Source organism: Leptinotarsa decemlineata, unplaced genomic scaffold (assembly GCF_025532065.1).
Source record: "Leptinotarsa decemlineata unplaced genomic scaffold, Ldec_3_MD MMD2_tig00078422_RagTag_RagTag, whole genome shotgun sequence".
NCBI classification, from domain to species: Eukaryota; Metazoa; Arthropoda; class Insecta; order Coleoptera; family Chrysomelidae; genus Leptinotarsa; species Leptinotarsa decemlineata.
In genome coordinates this window covers 3,230,313-3,252,015 of record NW_027412747.1, presented here as the reverse complement: position 1 = coordinate 3,252,015, position 21,703 = coordinate 3,230,313, and the positions used below count along the sequence as shown (strand labels likewise).

General features: G+C 34.3%; 2 protein-coding genes across 3 annotated transcripts in view; one reads left to right on the top strand and one right to left on the bottom strand.

Moving 5' to 3' along the window:
- Positions 1-21,703, top strand: part of CycT (Cyclin T) — a 51,221-nt gene that overhangs the window by 26,672 nt on the left and 2,846 nt on the right. The window contains exon 6 of one of the 2 annotated variants that reach the window (XM_023158824.2): positions 5,875-10,533. The exons of the other annotated variant lie outside the window; for it this stretch is intronic. Coding sequence (XP_023014592.2) covers positions 5,875-5,955 — 81 coding nt within the window. The 3' untranslated portion in view covers positions 5,956-10,533. Of the gene's footprint in view, positions 1-5,874; positions 10,534-21,703 lie in introns of those variants that run through there. 2 annotated transcript variants of the gene reach the window in all.
- Positions 10,534-21,703, bottom strand: part of LOC111504310 (spliceosome-associated protein CWC27 homolog) — a 35,115-nt gene continuing 23,945 nt past the window's right edge. The window contains exon 6 of the mRNA XM_074186052.1: positions 10,534-10,763. Within this exon, the coding sequence (XP_074042153.1) occupies positions 10,604-10,763 (160 nt within the window). The 3' untranslated portion in view covers positions 10,534-10,603. The remainder of the gene's footprint in view (positions 10,764-21,703) is intronic.

Here is a 21,703-nt window from a genome sequence, read left to right as displayed (position 1 = left end):
AGAAATCGATAAATGATTCCTAGTGTTTGCAGCAAATGCTACTCTTTTGACAGCATTCATTCTAATATGGAGTTTCAAGTATTTGATCGACTTTTAAGCTTACTACAATAATTTTCTCTCAGTTAAGTAGGTACCAGTCTAGAATTAGTGAACCATTACATCATTCATCACTTCATTAGAGAAATTTATAAGTTCTGAAAAGAAACTGGTTTCAATTATTGACAAAGTTGCCAGCTATATCACTAAAAAAATATAAAGGGACATGCCTAAATCTTTGACTGTAGTTACTCATGCTATTGTTCTTGATTTTCATTGAGTGATTTCTCCCACTGAGTTTGGGGTACAACGTGCTACAAGTGCTCAAGTTTTGTTTTATTGTATCAAAATATGTACAGTCAACATTGCTATCTTCTTAAGACTTGAATATTTTATTAGTCATTTCAAATAATGTAGTTTCAATGATCATGCCAGCCAAAAAGCAATGTTATGAATTGCTAAAGATGACTATTTAATATTACAACGATAAAAATAAACACAACAATAAAAATTATGAAAAGAGAAATGAAAATTTCTATGTTTTTTACCACTTTTATTTGTAACAAACTGAAAATGTCCTTATAGGACGAAACTGCAGTAACGTTAGTTACAAATAAAAGTGGTAAAAAACATAGAAATTTTCATTTCTCTTTTCATCATGATCTCCTACCACGTAGTAACGGCTACATCCATCGATTTACAATAAAAATTAATTGTCACTCCGGGGCGACTTCATTGATTCAAGTGGCGCATTTGCTTTTTCAGCTGCAGGAAAACCCGGAAAAACCTGCAGCACCACATCATCTGAAGATCTTGATTTGCCAATGTCCTCTCTCTCATGAAACAAAATGTAGGGTGTCTCCAGAGGCTCCAATAGCTTCAATACATCGCCAGAACACTTCGTGACACGACTATCGTCAAACTTAAACCAGTCCGTTTCGTCTTTGACCAAGGCGTAATAATGACCAAATTCAATAGTGGTCTGCTAGATTGAAATGTTCATCTATTTTGAACTTTCCGAAGAGCTTCTTGCTTCCGTCAGAGGTTGAGTCTTGTTTGAAGATCATCAGTGTTATTATTAGATTGACTGGTGCCTCAGCTATACTTGTTTCCTTATAACAGTCAGTTAGTTTGGCGCATCACCTGTTAAAAATCATCACCTGTTAAAATTTCCATTTTCAGATGATTCAACAATAAGCTTTGCACGGACTGGTTATTAGTCATATTAGGAAAAGCTAGATGCAGTTCCAGAAATTCACATAAGTTTTCGTTACCTCTTGAACATTCACTACAAAGTAAACAAGTGAGGATTTTTCCAGCAAAAGATTTACAAACACAAAACGAGATGGACTGTATGGAATCATTCAATCCAGAGCGGTCAGGAGTATTGATTTTGCTATTGTTTTGCTCACGAAGAGTATTCAACAAGAACTCCAAGAATTCGGAACAATCCTCTTGTTGTCCTAACGAGTATCTAGTGGACTTCAAAGACTCCAGGAAATCGGTTGGAGGGAAAGATGATGCATTCTTACGAAACTGCAGCTGCATGAACAGGTGTTTGAGTTTTCACCATTAAAACCTCGTTCTTGAAATTCTTTGTCATGAACAACACTTGTAAAATGCTATTCATGTAGCAAGTGTTTCCTAAATTATCCAATCCAATTTTCTTCTCTAGATTTTCAGGACAACACTCTACTGATTCGTAAGAAGAACATGTTTCACAGAATCTCCATAAGAACTGTTTCTCTAGCTGCGATCGATCCTTCCAAGTGAAGAAGGGTTTCGTAGAGGGATTGATTCGGCTCTTGCTTCATGAAGCTCTTCCACTGAAAGGGAACCAGAACTACAAGGACTTCCAACTCATATTTGGGGGGCAAGAATGACCGAAGTCCATTGACTGCATTGAAAAGAAGAAGGTGGATCAATCACCTGTGAATTAACCTTTATAGGAGACTGATGAATATCCACATATCTCGGCTTGTTTCGAGATTTCAGTTCCGTACTGAAATTAGGGCAATGCATGATGTCATCAAAATTATGTAAAGGAGGAATTGTTCCAGGGACCGAAGCAGCATTGCCACGTTGAATAGCAATACTGATTCTTTCTATCAAAAAAGAGGTAGAACGGTGATCTTTCGTTGCTTGGCCTATTCTCCTTCCGAGTTCATAAACGAATAACAGAGACTCCGGGCCATAAACACCAAAAGTTTCAACCGCTACTGGATGGAACAGATAGTTACTAAAGATTATCTCAAAATACCTAACAAGTCTACAAGTAGCAAACCTATTCAAATAAGTTTGAGAATGAGCTAAGGCGATTATAATAGATTCCTCAATGTTTGTAAAAGAGTAGTGATGGAATCATTCGAATTGAAAATAAGCGGTCATTCGATTATTGCAATCACTCAAGATATCTCTAGATGTCAAATGGAATCATTCGAATGATTCGGATCATTCGAATGTTATATGTATCAAATCAAATTAGTAGTGAGTGAAATAGTCGAAAACAGGATTAAAGTCTTGCGCCGCTACGCACCAGTGCAGTGCCGGCCTATATACCGACACTTGTTTGTAGGATATGGTGAAATTCAAGTTTGGGCTGAGAATGTTCAGAAATTTGTTGACGATAAACTTTGAATAATTACAAGTACAAACTTTATTGAAATTTAATGTTGGCTTATGACTTGTTGAAATATATTGAAAACATAAACAAAAAATAAAAGTCCTTACAATAATGAAAATAAATGATATGTTGGTTTAAATTGGTAGTGTTACCAAAAAACTTCAGAACTCTTGCAAATGCGACACTGAGCTTAACCATTTTCTATTTTGTCAAAATGTTCCCAAACAATAGATTTCTTAGCTCCAGGTCGCATTGTTCAATATCAAAATAGTAATAATAACGGAATAAAGGTATCAACTACATAATAAGTAAGAGTAGAAAAAAATGTGGAATATATGAGTAATAACAGAAATTTCGTTGCAACGGCTTCGAATCATCCAAACTGAAAAATTATTGCCACTGTTTCAATTTCAATGCTCTCTGTTTGTATTCTTAGTGCGACAAATTCAAACAATCCTAACTCATAAAATAATCCAGTTTATTCTGAATTTCGCCATGTAGCCGATTCACAATTCCCGCCTTCAAGTGAATAGCAACCTTATAGCGAATTAATGTGGGCGTTTCACATGGCACATGACCTCATGAGCATCGAGTGATTGCGTGCTTATTGCTCGCATCGCCGGAGCTCGAATTAAATCGGTGAGTGACGTAGTATCCGAGTGATTTAATTCGAATGATATTTCGATTTTTGGGATCACTCGAGTACTAATCATTCGATTCTCAGAATCATTCAATTATGCCCATCACTATAAAAGAGCCTTACTTTCATACTAGCAAGTAAGCACATCAGTAACTACATACATATTTCATTATATTATGTATATGCTAAATTTGCCTAGATCTAGGTATGACATTTTGATGTGAAAAAACTTGAGTTGTATGAACTGTTTCCTTTTTTAATTCCGGTCCATCTCGAACATTATCTAAAATCTCTAAATGTTTTTTTCTCCCACCTTAACTGTGATGGTGCTAGCTCATTTGCAGTTTTATTTGAAATCATGAACATTCCACCATATTTGATCGCCCTATTAAAATGTCAGTCATACTTCTATTAGTTTTTTGTAATAATTTTGAATGACTTATTGGGATTGAAACCAAGAATAGTAGAAGAAACAGCACTTGAATATATTTTGCAACGAAAATAATTTTCTTGAATAGAATCATTAGCTCAGGGACAAAGTTGCAGAGAAAAGGAAATATGCCTTTTCAATTCGGTACCATTGTTTTTCCTTTTCATTTCGAAAAATATTTTGCATGTAGTTATGTGTGTTTCCTAGCACAAATACATAGAAAGATGTTTACTGTTAGGATATGCCTAGCGAGGTTTCTGTGGATTGACTGCTTACTATTTGTCATTATGTTGTGTTTTGTTTATAATCTACAGTTTTGTTCTATGAAATATAAACGGAATTTTTGTAACAGATATTGAAAGAGGCGCGTTTTGGAGCACAACTTTCTTCAGAAAAGAGCTTCGAATATAAAATAAAAGTCGTTGTTTTACAATTCGGTGTATAAAAATGGGCCCTACTAATAACTCTTTAAGGTACTGATTATATTATTGGAGATTATGAATGTTCAAATAGAAAACGCAAAATAACTGGTCAAAATGGCGCTTATTTTCACATTTACAAAACTTCTTTTATTTGCATGGTTTGCTATGTATGTTTATCCAAATTCATTGAACTAAAACCGTCATAATAACCTCTAAACAGCTTAATATTAAATTGATCAAGTTTCAGGGAACGTACAAGCTGAGTAAATTCCTGAAGAGACATTTGTTGAAAGTTGATTGTTGAAAATTGTTTTTTAAATATTCCATTACATTGATATTTACAATGATAAGTGAGTGGATAGAGAAGGACTGTTACGAAAAGGGTGTTGTATTGGAATAATTGAGTTGCTGCTATATAATTAAAGCTTCTTTAAATTTTTCAACTTCAAACACCACCATTTATGCACTGTCAGATATGAAAAAATTGAATATTGCAATCTTTTTGATGGATTATGTTTGGCGTATTGAGGTTGCTTATTCTGAATTGAAAAGATCATATTTCGGGTGCACTAATTTTGTTTGGTTAATGGATGCAAATCCATAAATTTCAAAATTTTGATAAGCAAATGACTTAGTACTTGTGATGCACTGTTTGGAACCTTTGGTGTAGTAATGAATATTACTGGAGTTTTTTCCCAACACCAAACCATTAGTTTAACATCTCGACATGTGTTTCGATCACCAAGTGGAAGGAGGAAGATCTTCCTTTTGAAGGTGACGAGTTTCGATCACCAAACCATAATAATGGTTTGGTGTTGGAAAAAAACTCCAGTAATATGACTTAGTGTATAATAATGATAAAATAATGAAATATGTTTTATTGTTCAAAGAGTTACTCTTATTAACAAAGCAGTAATTGTCAAAATACAATACAAAGGACAATACAAAATACATAAAAAAAGGAAATTCTAAATATAAAACAAATTTCGAGTTTATCTGATATAATTCCATATATAATGTTTGGAATACAAACTGTGTAGAGAAAAGTGTTCATATGAAAGTATTCGTTTTGAAAGAATTTTTATTTTGTGTAATTCAATGTTTATATTTAAGTAACTGCTTCAGGAGGGCTTTTCCTTCCAGTTTGTGTCTGAAAGTTACTTCATTGCATGATCTACACATCTTTTAAAATTGATTGCTTCCTTCCTTTCTTTGGAAGATTCCCACATTTTTTTGTATCAAGATGGAGTAGTAGAAAGCCAAAAACTTTTTTTCCCCAAAAAAAGAATAGTTTTTTGAATCTGAAATTATTGTGTGTATAAAAACATGAAAAAAAATTAGTGACCATATATGTTGTATCAGAAAAATAGTTGAAAATATTAGGAAATATATTGATTATTTTCAGAAAAAAAAAAAGATAATATAAACTCAAAAAATTCGTGAAATGAGAATATATGTTTATGTTCAGAAATAATAATACATAAATTTGCTGTTAAATATTTTATCCAAAGATTATATAGACTCATATCACATAAATTCTTTAACACATATATTATAACAACCATAATGTTCACGTAGAGTAATTAATTGGATTTTTGAGGTTATCGTTCCAAGAACCCACTTGTATGCAATTGGAAAAGTTTTGCTTGGTACCGTTCCCTGAAGACTGAATGATGTAGATAGGGCCAAAATGGTCACTTCTAAGGTGTTTGGTGCTTTGCAGGTGGCGCATATGGGTGAAGGCGAATCGTCCATGCACAGGTTGGCGGAATCTAAGTATACCCACAAGAATTCGACGTCCTAGCTAAAACGGTCTACATTGTTGTCGATTCACATTCTCAAATATCGATGAAGAGAAACTGATGTACACTGTGAACTACCGAGAGATCTTCGTGCGGTTACTTCTAGTTTCTTTCCGATACCTTGCGCAGCACACTGTGTTTTATCTTGATCATATACATACATATAGATAGGTATTTCGGACAAAGTTGAGTAGTATAATTTGTAAAATATGATTAACAAATCATAACTAATACGGGTATGTATTTATTTATTCGAGTTGGATCCTCCTTCCCCCTTTCTTTTTCTGTTAACACTAACTTTTTATTACTGACTGGTTAAAATTTTATTTCAACGTCGACTAACACCGCGATATATTTAGATAATGCCAACTTGATTAGCTCTGGGATAATCAAACAAACTATTCACAGCTGTGTCAGTCCTCTGCTTTGTTTTACAACTCGCCATGCTTCATGTCTGTTAATAATTGGAAATATTTTAGACATAATCTGATGCTTCTATTCAGTACACTGCTCCAGAAATCAATTTTTTGTCTATAATTTGCTATTGGAAGTTCCATTCATCAATAATCGCTATTGATTGTTTTTTTTGGTATGCTTCATTGTCATAAAAAATTCTTACTGAATATAGTTATATATTTTCGGTACAAAACGTGCTTGCAACCAATTGCTGTAGAGACATCGCTTTTGGCTCATACATATAATGAGCTAGTAATAAAATATATGTATACCCTATATAGTTACTTATGATAATTGTGATTCAGTAAGCTAGGTAGGTTCAACGCTAGCACCAATGCGGTCTGAGGAATAATATGTATTTCATTAGATATATTTTGAGGCGCCGTATCGTTTGTTTTTTAACGTTCCTGAATAGTTGGTACTATGATGGAATATCTAATAAAATCTAATAATGGTTTCAACTTTATGCACTCAATTGTTATTGATGCAAGTGAAAATTTTGAAAGGAGAAAATAATATTTGTTTGAAGGTGGTTGACAATATTTCGTGGTACGTTTCATTGTCTAATATGCTATAAATTGATTTGAAGTCTCTGAAAGAAATTATAAAAAAATTGAAAAGATCAGCTGAAAAAATGACAATTATATTAAGCAAAAAAAAACAGAAATTACAATGAAATAAAATAGAACCAATAATTAAAAAATTGAACTATTAACACGAAATGAAAATTAAATATTATTAACAAGAAATGAAAATTAAAAGTTGAGAGATTCCAAGCCAAGTTACTTCACGACGTTTCAATTGTATCCACAATAGTCTTCGGGTGATAACTTTTAATTGTTGCTTGTATTTTATTTCATTGTAATTTCAGTTTTTTTTTGCTTAATATAATTGTTAATTTTTCAACTAATCTTTTCAATTTTTTTTATAGTTTCTTTTATAAATGTAGATATTAATTACAACTGCGATCTTCAACTAAATGCCGTATTGGGAAAGATAAATTCTCATTTTTGAAAAAGTCACTTCTATATGCAAAGGTGATGAATTCATGTACAGATAGCACAAAGGGTCATTTATTTTTGTCATGCTTTATAAATTAGTGGGTTCATGGGAGGTTAACATAGAATCAACCCAAAACAAGCTCTTTTCCCAAATATCAGAACTGCAATACTCTTACTGACGCACGTTTCGCCAACCAAGGGGGTGTTTTCAGTTTACTTCATTTTCTAAATAAGATAAGAACGAGGGTTCAAGGTCATTTATTTTTGTATGGTTAATCCGAATGCCACATAAACTAAATAATGTGTATGTCATGGATAACGAAGGGCCGCTTTTAGTATAAAAATCCAATTTCATTAAAGACATATGAATTCATCACATTTTATCCTACATTTCCTTCCCGAAATTGCTTGTACAATGTTTGGTTTGGAATGATTTCAGTCGTAATAAGTATCTGAATTTAAGATAACCGTACAAGATTTTTTGGCAAATTAACACTTCACTTGGGTCCTTTTTTATTTTTCTAATATTTTTACGTGCACCTCCTGCAACTAACAGCATAAGATTGAAACTCGTTTTATACTTCAAGACTATGAAAATCATATATTTTTAAGAGGTATCAAATGATCCCTTAAAACTTTAGCATGGGCTTGCAGTCTAAATGGGCCAACATTTTTGTCTTATTCCATAAGAGTCCTGTCCTTATTTAATCTGTTTAGCATGCCATATTCTTAGACAAATTTTTTGCCAAAATTGTCTTAAAATTCATCAAAAGTTCCGCAGCCTATTGGTTTCATCATACTCTAATTATAATAAAACTAAACTTGTTTTTTCAAGAAACTTTAAATATTAAAGTTGACATAAACCTGATATTTCATTTTTGTTGAAACTAAAGAATTCTGCCCATCATCAAGTGATATAAAATGAAGCTGTTCATATTTATTTGTTATTTTGTGAGATTTGTTTTTCATAGCAAAAAGAGTAATTTGATTTAGTTATGCTTTATGAATTCGTGGATTCATGGGATGGTTAACATGGAACCAAGCACTTTTCCCAAATACCAGAACTGCGATACTCTTCTTGACCAACCAAGTTTACAATTTCAGTTTATTTTATCTCCAGGTTGGTGAAACGTGCGTCGAGAACAGTATTGCAGTTTTGTGTTTCGGAAAGGTGCTTGTTCTGGATTTATTCTACATCAGATGTTCCAGTTTTACCTTTTATAAGGGCCAAATCCCTACCCGAGAATTAGGGTTTAAGGTATTTTTTTTTGGTTGATCCTAATGCCCCATTAACCTACTAATTTGTACGCCATGACCAAATAAAGGGCCCTTTTTAATTTAAAAACCTAATTTCACGAAAGTTTTGTAAGAATTCATCATTTTTGCATACAGAAATCACTTTTTCGAAAATTAATTTTTTTTCCTATTTAATTTTTGTTGAAATCAATGGAGAATTTTTCTTATCTTCAAAGTGATATGAAATAAAGCTGTTCATATTTGTTATGGGAAAATTTTGAGAGTTGTAGGTGATGTTGAAATGCGCATATCTCCTGATGATAACTTGGTTACTGAAACGTGACAAAGCTATTATCGGAAAAAGTAATCCTTAAAGTACTAAATCAAATGTCATTTATCAAATCTGAGAAGTTTTCTGTTCAATTTTACAATTAATGTATGCTTTTTAAAAGTATTTGAATATTTCTATTTGAAAGTATAAAAAATGTCTTTTTGTTTCATCTTGTCCACCTCACATACAAAAAAAGGAAATTTGATGATTAGGAAAATGATCATGTTTTCCTAAGTTTTATAGTTAGATATCCATCCATTGAATAAGGATAGGGTATTGAATCGACAAGGAATGTTGGCCATCCTTTCTAAAGGATCTACTTGCCACTCCAATGAGACTGGAAAATATATTATACATGAAATTTTGTGTGATTTAAATTTTTGACAATCCAATGTTACTCAATCTCCATCTGCCTTCTAAATATTTCAATTCATACATTTATTCCGAATATTCTTGAAGGGCTCTGTATATTCATTTCCAGGGAATTTTTGAGCGTTTTTGTTATTGGATATGAAAATTATGATTTGATGTTTTACAATAATCGTTTTTTTTTTTGTTGTGACCCACTCTAATCAGACTTTCACATACTGAAATTGTTGTTGCTTGATTTTATTGTAATATAAAAGCATTGTTCAAAAGGAAGAAATGGCTCGGTAACAGATTTCAAAAGCTAGTAATTTTCAACTTGGCTGCTTGTATATAAGAAATACTTATGGTACTGAATCATTTACTTCTGGAACAATGTTCTTGGCCTATACTGTACATAAATTAGTTTTTGTATGAATATTTGTCTGAAATAGCACTTTTTGTGAAAGTTTGGACTAATTTCTTGGACTAGCAGAATTTGAATAAATGCCACTGAAACTTTGGTTGCGCGAAAATTTTGATAGAAATTCAGATTTTATACAAAAATGAAACTTATGTGGTACACAGTACTGCATAGATATTTGCCCCATGTTGGGTGCCAAATTTGCAATATACATACATTCAATATACACCCACACATTGGGTGGTGAATTGCGAATATAAATATTTAGGTTTCACTTCTGGCAGACACTTTCCTAAAGCAATGTCCTCCAACAATAACGAGATATTCCACATTTTTGAATTTATGCATGTTTCCAGCATTTTATTTGAAGCCAGAGTGTTTTTTTTTTTAGTTTCAACATCGGCATGTTGTTATTTTGTCCTGTGAAGACGAAACTTGATTGTATATAATGTAGCAGTTTTGAATAAAGTGCTAGTTCCTTGTGATTGACAGGAGCATTTAGATTTTTCAGGTTCGCACCTGAATTGTGGATCCTTTAATTTAGTGTTATCATATTGTTATTTTGATTTTTATATCATGGTTTTAATTTACCTTGTCCGCCGAAGAAGCCTGACTTTGAATGATATTTTGTAAATATTTGCTTCATTTTTCTGTTACATATTCCGATAGTGAATTCAGTTCGTGAATTATTTATTGTCAGGCGGTGAACGTATTTTTAGTATACACTAGAAATTAAAGAGAATTTATATTTTGATGTCTATAATAAATGCAGAAAAAAAATAAAAAATACAATTGTACTTTTTTTTTTATTTCCCAACTCCCTCACACAATTACACATAGAATCTTACGATATATTGCTACTTTGAATTCAGTTTCTCTTTCAATGGCTTTTCACCACGCCTTCTCTTATTGAGTGGATTTCTTGGATCATAAATTTCAAACCAGTCATCATCTTTTGTATTGGCGTCTTTGGCTAAAACTGGATTGTTGTCTGCAAATTTGAGTTGGTGAGAAAGCCTAAAAAGAATTCCCCAAATTAATAATAAAAATTATTTTCTAACAAATAGAATTCAGAGTGACCTTTCAGATATTCTGTTCATTCATTTAGGTATATAATCGAACTTATATTTTGTTTTTTTTTTATTAATTTACATACACACACACACACACACAATGCACTTTAAACGTTTCAATTGAGAAAGAAATAATTTTAAGAGAAACTAGTTTCTTTGAAAAGGCTCTTCGGCCATCTACTTCAATAAGAATAATAATCTTTATTTTTATTTTAGACATGATTGAACATGTATAGAAATTGTCTCGTACATATTTGATATTATATACATGATTAATCAAGTTGGTAATAAAAATAATTGAAATATATACTCCTATACATAAGACTATTTGTAGCACAACTTTAGAGTAACTCTTGTAACATGTAGGAATGAATATTTATTATTATAATAAAACCTTTTTGATAAAAATTTGAATTCTCTAACTCATACTGCATCTCTTGTGAAAGAGTATGAAAATGGAATATAAAATTATTTATTTTGCCCGGTATTAATGTGAATATTCTCATTCATGGTAATTATTCAATTGTTACATACATAGCTCTAAAATAAATGATCCTATTACTGTTAGGATTCAGAAACAGGAAAAGAATTCCTGCACGAGAAGTACTCTAGAAATGACCTTCAAAAAAACCCCTGTTGATAGTGTGGATCCCCTCCAAACGAGGTTTTCATAACGTATTCTGGAAGCCATATGAGGGATATAATAAGGTAATTGTCCACATGTGAGTACTTCTCTTAGCTGTCGATACATAAAACAAAGAGTTTAACTTTGTAACCCGATAATTACAGTGAAATTTCCAGTTTAAACAATCGTCAATTGTAATGCCTAAAAATGTTTCTTTGTCAGTGCAATTTGATTTTTTTGTTAGCAACAGTCAACATATTGGAAATATTTTTCTGAACGTTATGATGCCTTATACCACGTTTTTTATGTTATGTGAAATTTTCTTTCCTTATACAAGGAATTGGGCAAATTTCACAGGTAGATGGGGTGATGACAAACCTGTTGTTTGTTGTCCGCTTCAGCCTAGTTCAAGGAATGACACTCTGAAGGAAATCGATTTTCAATTATCGGAAATCATCGACTTTATGTTGATGATAGACACTACCTTGCACTGATGAGTGGCCAAACAGCCCGGAACCGGTCTGCAAGTGTGTTCCAATAATTAAAAATCGATTGCGCCAGTTGTATCGCCAACAGCATATGCAGTGAAGAATCCCGCACAGACACCTGTCGGATATAATCCAACGCCCTTCGTGGTATTAGTCAAGGGAGTAATTGTTTTCTGATAGGTGTCAGTCCCTTAACCTACAGTGTAGGGAGTTGAGACTGGCCTGAACGAATTGTTCCTTCAGAAGTCTTTAAGTATGCCCACTGACTATTCCTTATACGAGGAATTGGTCAAATTTTGGATATACGGTTGGTTACCTCGTTCACAGGCAGATGGGGCGATGACAAACATGTTGTTTGTTGTCCGCTTCAGCCTAGTTCGAGGAATGATACTCTTGAAGGAATTATATTTTCAATGGGGAATATTCCTCAATTTGGGTTATTACAGCAAATGCAAATTTGAACAAAATAATGTTGAGTTTAATTCATGAGTTTTTCATATTCACTTCGAAAATTATTCAAATTGATGTTTCAAATGTTGGGTTTTAATTTTTAAAGGGATTTGTTTCTAATTCACATATTGGCAACAGCGCCTATATCAAGTTGAAATAATTTATACGTAACTAGATATTCTACTTTAAAAAAGGAAAATTATCTTTATAAATCAACAATTAAAGCAAAATATAAATTATAGTTCAATACCACCTCCACAAGTCACATAAACAACAGTTGTTTTGTTATTTATTTATATAGAGGAAGATAGGTTAGGTGCACAAAATGTCATATGTCACAGAATGACTCGGAACATAAGCAAACAGAACAGCACGACTCTGAAATATGTCATATTTGTTGGTAACAGATTCATTGTCCTTCATTAGCTATAACCGATGTTGCCAAATGGTGAAATAGAAACGAATCCCTTTAAATGTTGAATGCATTACTTCATTCCTCTTTTTTAAGTATTTAAATAATTTTTTAAAGAAAAAGGTTGAAATGATAAGTTTAAAATGCGTTGTTTTAGAGCTCTTGTATGAAAACTACTTGATTTTCGTCAGGAGGAACATTCCCCATTATCGGAAATCATCGACTTTTATGTAGATGATAGACACTACCTTGCACTGACGAGTGACCAAACAGCCGGAACCGGTCTGCAAGTGTGTTCCATTATTTGAAAATCGATTGCGGCAGTTGTATCGCCAACAGCATATGCAAGAATAACTTCAGTGAAGAATCCTCCACTGACACATGTCGGATATAATCCAACGCTCTTCGTGGTATTAGTGAGGGGAGTAGTTGTTTTCTGATAGGTGTCAGTCTTATCGCAGACAATTTGAATCCGCTGCGGAAAATAATGGGTGGAGAAATGAGGAGAAAGCAACAGCTCTTATACTGGCACTACGAGGAAAGTCCTCCGAAATTCTGCAAAATATTCCAGTTAATAGGCAGAAGGATTATGAAGCAGTCGTATCAGCTTTGGAGGTCAGATATGGTAGTGAGCACCTTCAACAAGTCTACCAAGCTCAACTGAAGGTGATACCTCAAGGTCAATCAGAAAGTTTGCAAGAGTTTAGCTTGAAGTCGAAAGGTTAGTAAGACTCGCCTACCTAGAAGCACCGGATAACTTTACCCACTGGATTAGTGTCCATAGTTTCATCGACGGGGTTCGTGACACGGAGCAGCAGCAGTCACTGAGGATGTCCCGTCATAAAAAATTGAATGAAACCATCATTTATGCCCTAGAAATTGAAGCTGCTAAAAATGCTTTGCGACAACAACGAAAAATTATAGTGAGGGCCATCAATGAAAAGGAGACGAAGGAACAGATCGACTTATGGTAGGTCTTGAAGAACTCCTTAGGAAATATTTGATGAATGGAACTGCACCCAAGGCAAGAGGACGGCCTAAATACTAAATGTTAAAACTGCGGCAGAGAAGGACATTTAAGGCGGGACTGTCGATCTCGTTCAACATCCAACGAAAAAAGAGACTGGCGTTCGGGATCACCCGAACTAGAGCGTCGGGGTTCGGAAAACTAAATTCAGCCACGCAACAGTAGCAGCTTAGTTGTCGACGGATTTCTGAATAATCATCAGTGCCTTTTCATCATCAATACTGGAGCAACAAAGTCAGTAATGAGAGCCGACATTTCCAACAGAAGCAGTTTGAAGAAATTATCAGTAGTACCTGCTCTGGAAACAGCTACTGGAGATAGATGGACAGTCTATGGAGAAGCTGAAGTGAGACTGATGCTTGGAATCTGCGAAATAGAAACTGAGGTATTAGTTGCTAACATCGTCGACGAGTTCATTTTGGGACTAGACATAATGTCCCCCTACGGATTCGTGGTGGACATAAGGAACAAACTGCTGAAAGTCTGAAATGAGGAAATTTTGCCCAATGTGTCCCTCTCAGCCTTATGATAGCGTCAAGGTGGTTATACTGGAAAATTCCAGAATCTCTCCTAACACCGAGAAAATTATTCAAGCGGAAATTGCTGAGATGTCGGCTTGGGTACAGCATTGATAGAGCCATCCAATGACTTTGATTCAGGAATGATCGTGGCCAGACCCCTCGTGAATGGTAACAATCAGACCATTTCAGTAAGAATAATCAACCCAAATAATAACAAGGTGACTCTCAAGAAAGGACAACTAATATGCACCTGCGAACCTATCGTAAAAATCGCCAGGATTAAAGAAGAAGTACCTCTACAGCGTGCTCAACAACCCGCAAAGGAACTCATAGACTCTTTTAAGAAGACGTGGAGCCATCTGTCTGAAGAAGAACTATGCAATGCCACCCGATTCGTGGAGGAAGAGAACGATATGTATGTGATGGGCAAAATCATTGGTTGAACGGATCTAGTTCAACATCGCATCAATATTGGCGATGCCAAGCCCATACGCCAACCACCGAGACGTCTTCCCTTCGCAAAGCAAGACAAAGCTGCATCCATTGTTAATGACATGTTGGAGAAAGGAGTAATCGAGGAATCAAACAGCCCCTGGTCGTCACCTGTTGTGTTGGTGACTAAGAAAGATGGATTGATGAGATTTTGCGTAGACTACAGGGGGTTTAATGATGTCACCAGAAAGGACAGTTACCCTCTCCCTAGAATAGATGACACTCTGAACATCTTGGCCGAATGCAGATGGTTCTCAACATTTGATGTGAAAAGCGGATATTGGCAGGTGGCCGTTCGCCCCGAGGATAAAGAGAAGACTGCCCTTTCCATCGGCAATGGATTATACCAGTTTGAGTTTATTCCGTTTGGATTATGCAACGCTCCTGCAACATTTGAACGCTTGATGGAGTTGATGTTGAGAGGACTCACCTGGAAAACATGCCTGGTGACTTTATGTCACCGGAAAAAGTTTTGACGAACATCTGTCAAACTTGAGAAGTGTTTTCACGAGGCTACGGAGTGCTAATTTGCAAATCAATCCCAAGAAGTGCCGCTTCATCCAAGAAAAGGTGAATTTCTTGGGACACGTTGTGTCTTCAAAAGGAGTTGAAAAAGATCCAGAGAAGAATGGCAACACCGAAGAGCAAGCACGACGAAAAAAGCTTCCTTGGACCCTGGAGACATTTGACCAGCGCACCGGTCTTGGCGTACCCAAAGGAGGAGGGCTTGTTTATACTCGACATGGATGCATCCCAACATAGAATAGGAGCAGTACTTTCCCAGGTACAAGGGGAAGAAGAAGTAGTCACCAGTTATTTTAGTAAGTCCCTGGGAACGCCCGAAAGAAATTACTGCTTTACTAGAAAAGAACTCCTTGCAGTGGTCAAAGCGGTGGATCACTACCACTCCTTTTTATATGGCCGTAAATTTTTGATCAAGTCAGACCACTCAGCACTTCGATGGCTCTTCAACTTCAGAACACTTAAAAGATAAACGATCTGGTGTACAGAACCCAATTGTCACCCAGAAGCAAGCCTATAGTTGTCCACATAGAGGAGAGGCTGAGTCCTTACATCGGTCGTGATGTCCCCTCTAATGTTGTTCGGGGCGAACAACCTCAGGGAACGGGAAAGTGTTATAAATCATGCTCTAAAATAATAATGCCAACCGCCACTGGTAGCCATAAATCAATTGTGACGTAGATTAGAGCGCGCAAATGTATGATGTTCGCTGCCGCTCTAGATGTAGCGAGAATAATGCTACCGACTTCGGTGGAATTCCGGCGAATTTTCGACCGCATTCGAATACGATATTTGAACGGTAGCCACGAGCATATCGAGACAGTCAACTGGAAGTTACAATGCGGTACGCGAAGCGATCTAGAAAGGCGATAGACATTTGAATAATAGTTGAAGTGTTTATAATATTTAAAGTGAAATAACGTTGAGTTTGATTATTGTTCAGTGTAGTCAATTATTGGTGAACCCACAAGGAAGAACGTAACATTACAAATGGAAGACGTTGCACAGGTGCCTGATGGTTTTACTTCAGCTTTCTGCGCGGCGTTAGCTGGGTAAATTATTGTTTTTCCGTTGGGTATCTGCCACACGTACCTACAAACTTGTAGGTTCACATGAGAGGCACGGGTAAAGTGTTCTCACTTGAACTTGAGCATATCATATGCACCTTTTGGAAATATGTTTATTATATACAGCGTGACTCACGGTCGATGGTAGGTTAGACGTTTCTGGATAACGCAAAGCATGATTTTTCTGAAAATTTCACCTCTCACATTTCCTCACCTGTTCTATCGATCTAAAATATTTTCAGCATTGCGGCGTTGCCACTTCTATCAAAAAGTCCTAGCAATTATATTTTTTTAAATGGAACACCCCGTATATTAATACATTTTTGGAATCGCTCTAGTATTTTAATACTTTTTTGTTAATAATGTTATATACCTATCTCTATCTGTTTTCGAGATAAAAAATAAATTGTGCTAAATATGGTCCAAAACATAGCCTCAATTGAAATTAAGTACATCAGTACTCTCAATTCATGAAAAGTTGATATTTTGATTATAATTTGGACAAACTCGAAATATTCACATAACACCAAGAAATCGACTCCATATCATACAGGGCGTGCTAAAATTACTATTGATAATAATAATAATTTATTTAGCCACTGAGGTACAATATGTACATATGGTATGTCACAGGTACTATTTATACTAAACATATACATTTAAAATATAGCAAGTAAGTAAGATATAAAGTTTAAAATCTCAATGAGAGTTTGTTAGTATACTAAACGAAATAAAATAAAACTCAGCTGAAGTTGCCATCCAGATACTCTTGTACACTATCAAAACATTTTTCAATAAAAAATTCCTTAGTACTTTTATAAAAAATATAGTCTGATTTGGAGTTTTTTAAAAAGTTGGGTAGTTTATTATAAAACGTAATAGCACTATACTGGGGAGAGTTTTTAAATTTAGATGTGTGGGCTGGTATTCTCAATAAGCTACCATGCCGCATGCTATGATTGTGGGATGATGCATCGGTTGCAAAAGTGGACAGATTTTTTCTCGCAAAATTAACACATTTGAACAGATAAATTGATGGTGCCGATTATAGTTGCATTCTGACAAATATCGGTTTACAGCTATCTCTATATTCCATATTGAAAATCAATCTTACAATACGTTTTTGTGCTACAAATATCCTATTAAAATCTCTACCAGAACCCCAAGACATTATATTGAGTGAAATATGGGAATAAAAGCCATAGCGAAATAGATTGCCAATAGACCTTGTTGGTCAACACAGTTTTTCATTTGCTTGATCGCAAAATATGCTTTATTTAGTTTTTTACAGACACTATCGATGTGTTGATCCCAACTTAATGTTTCATCCAAAATTGTTCCTAAAAATTTAACTTCGTTTGCTGCATTGATATTGATATTATCGCACTGAGCTAATTCACTTATGGTACCCCTACTTCTATTATAAAATCTCATCGATACCGACTTTGAGGTATTCAGAACTAGACGATTACGATCACACCAGCTTGTGAACTGGTCTATAATCAGTGTAACTTTTGTTAGCAAATCATCTGTAGTAGGTCCAGCGACTGTAATGGTGGTGTCGTCAGCGAACATAGTTAAATAGCAATCACTCATATATTCCGACAGATCAATGACAAAAATTAAAAACAATAGGGGACCAAGAACAGAGCCTTGGGGAACCCCCAATCTAACCTCGCGTTCATTAGACATTGAATTTATTTGCTTTGCAATTATGCTACGACCACTCAAGTAAGACTTGACCATAGTACTTTGTTATTAGGCAAACCAAGCACACTTAATTTGGTCAACACAAAATTAGTTGATACCGTGTCAAAAGCTTTTGACTGGTCAAAAAACACACTGATAATAAAATCATTTTTATCAAGTTTTTCATAAATATGACTGAGAAAACAATAGCTAGCTGTTTCAATAGAATGATTTTTCTAAAACCGTGTTGGCAGTTTGATAGCAGGGTATTACTTTCCAGATAGCTGATAATTCTGCTAGCCACTAATTTCTCATATAGTTTGGAAAGTTCACAAAGCAGAGAAATTTGTCTGTAATTATCTATTTCGTATCTACTACCTTTTTTAAACAACGGTATAATTAGAGCTTTTTTGAATTCATCAGGAAAATATCCTTGGATGAATGATTGATTGAAAAGATAAGTGAGTGGGTCGATTATAGCATCTATTATGCTCTTAATAGTACTCACAGATAGATCATCAACTCCTGATGACTTTTTATTTTTCATTAATTTAAGGGTATCATGTATCTCACGTTCAGTTATCGGAATGTCTTCGTATGGATAGAGAATATTAAGCTTAGTACTTGTAGTGCAAGGCAGTGATAAGTTCAGTCCAAAGTGATTATTTATGAGAGATTCGGCGGCTTTTGAAAAATGCTCAGCAAATGCTTCAGCTACTTCTAAGGGCTTCCCAATGGTTTTGGATTCAAGTTTCAGGTTGATGTTACTTTCAGCACAAGAAAACCCATGTTTGCCAAGCTGATTGTTTATTATATTCCACGTTTCCCTAGTTTTATTGGTAGCATTACTAATTTTTGCGGAAAAGTAGTCTAATTTACTATGCCTAATGTTTTTTTTATGCTCTTTAAGTCTATTTTTATAATTAGACATGCTTAGCAAGTCAATTACTTGAAAACTAGTTAAGACATGGAACATTTCTCTCAAATATTTTCCCTCTTCGACAAGATCATTGGTTATCCAACGATTATTTAACTTTTTCGCTTTGACAATTTTCTTTGGACAGGAGACTTCAAAACACCATTTAATAGATTCCAAAAAGTAGGAGAATCCTTCCTTAACTGTGAGATAGGAAAGAGTTGGGAACCATTGTATATTATTCAGTCTCCATCTCATTTCACTGATATTGTTGGGGTGCACTTGACGTTTCAGAGATACATACGCATTAGGATTACTTTTGAGCTCATGATGGACCTTATCCAAGTTTAACGTCAAGATATGAGAAAGATGATCAGCAATATCTGGTTGGATTAGCTGACAATCATATACGTTTGAAGATAACGTTGTTGCCATATAGTCAATACACGTACTACTGGTATACCCATTAATATTAGTGAAAACTCTTGTTGGACCTAGCATATTATTAGACAGCTGAAAAGATGAAAATAAATCTCTTAATATGTTTGCGTTCCTATCATTTGAAAGTAAGTCAATGTTGAAATCCCCCCAAAGAATTATGTTTTTAGACCTTTTTTCAGCAATATGTAATGCCTGCGACAAACAGTCAAAGAATAAATCTGATTCACCACTAAGAGGTCTGTAAGCAGTTATAATGACAATTTTCACACTATCTATTACACAGCACATTGCACATATCTCAATTTGGCATTCTGTAGACAGGTGTTTTATTGACTCAATATCTTTGAAACAAATATTTTGATTTACCAAAATGCACGCACCACCCCGAATATGGTTTCTTCTACAAAAAATAGATGCCATTTTGTAATCATCCAAATTCATAAAAGAATGAAAATCTCCAGTAATCCAATGCTCACTCAATTAAATTATATCAGTGCTATTACTCTTTACAAATAATTCCAACAAGTTAAAATTATTAAATAAACCCTGGAAATTAACACGTATAATATTCACGTTAAAATTACCGTTACATTTCTTAATTAAGGAATCAATAGATGAGCTTCCTGGGATAGGCGTGGATATAAAAAATGTTGAGTTTCCTTACTCTTGGAAGAAATCGCTTCTTGTAACTCATGTGCTAGTGATGTTGATTGCGTTGCCATTGATTTATTAATGCTGCCACTTGCAGCTGTCAAGTCGTTAATAGTTAGTTCAAGATTACGTTGCTTGGATTTCGAAAGACTTGAAATTATAAGACTCCAGATTGCTTTAGATAAATACCATTTTCCTTTTGATGATATATTATAACCGTTTCGAAGGTAGTTCGATTTCATCAAATAATTATTGCAGTCAAGTATAAGGCAGTTATGTGCTGGGTTCATCATATGAAGCGTTTTTTTCAACTGTAAATTGTTTTGGTAAATTAAATCATTGATTTCTTTTTGATCATATCTGTATGGTTTAGTTATTATAATGTAATTTGTATTTGTGAGGTATGCAAATTTTTCTATACAGTGGTTAACTACGTCATCCATCCATACAATAACTATGTCATTTGTGGTAAAATTACTGGTGTTACTCACCACTGTCTCCACGAGTATGGAAGAATTACAATTCGGTTTCAAAATGGACTGAATATGATAATTTTCTTTATTATGCAACATCAAGCATTTGAGCATATCTCTTCCTTGGTAACCACCTACGAAGAGAATTTTATTTTTATTGGGGTTCTGAAACCGTTTATCTATTGTATTACTGCAATTGTTACTACTAAGATCTTCTTTTATTCTCTCTTTTACTACTGTTTGATCATTTTTTCCTTTGGGGATGATATTAGTAGTTTGGGTAGAGACAGAATGAGCAGATTTCCATATTTCATCCGTTTGAGAATACCTAGTTGCTGTTGCTTTATTAGTAGCAAACTCAAGTTTTCTTCTCAGTTCAATAATTTCATTTTGTGAAGATTTGATTAATTCTTCTTGTTTTTTGATAATAGAGTTCCATTCTTCTTCTCTATGTGTAACTTCTTTCAGGAACAGTTCATTCTTTTTAACTAGTTTTTCTATATGAGCTTCTTTTTCCATTGTGCATAAAAGAAGTCGAAAGTTAATTTTTTCAAATGAAACCCCCTGTATATTACTCGACAAATTGAAAGATGGTGAAAAATGCTTCAAGATGATATACATGTTCCTATACCTAAATTTTCAAGTTTTCTTAATAAAGCCGTTTTTGTGGAAAAATAGTTATTCATGTTTTACTTAGAAGTGTTGAAAGTGGCATTTTATTTTGTGAGTGGGGATTATTGCAAAACGAGCGTTAGTAAGTGGAGCAAACTCACGAGCAAAATAAAATCACTTTTAACAAATGTATTATACACATTTTTTTGTATAACGTTATTGCTGATAATACAAAAATTATAGGGTCCATGGGATTTGAACACACGATCTTTGGATTACAAGGCATATGTTCCAACTACATACGCCAACTAACTTTATTTTAAGGAGGATTATTGGTTAGTCATGAAGGACTTTCTACAGTTGGACTGAATACTACTTCGTCATCGCCAGTAACTTCACAGGGATTTAATATTACCAATAGCACGAACTGCATGTGTGAACTTTTCTAAATGATTTTTTGGTAGGTGTTCTGATTGAAGTGTTTCTATCAAAGAGATT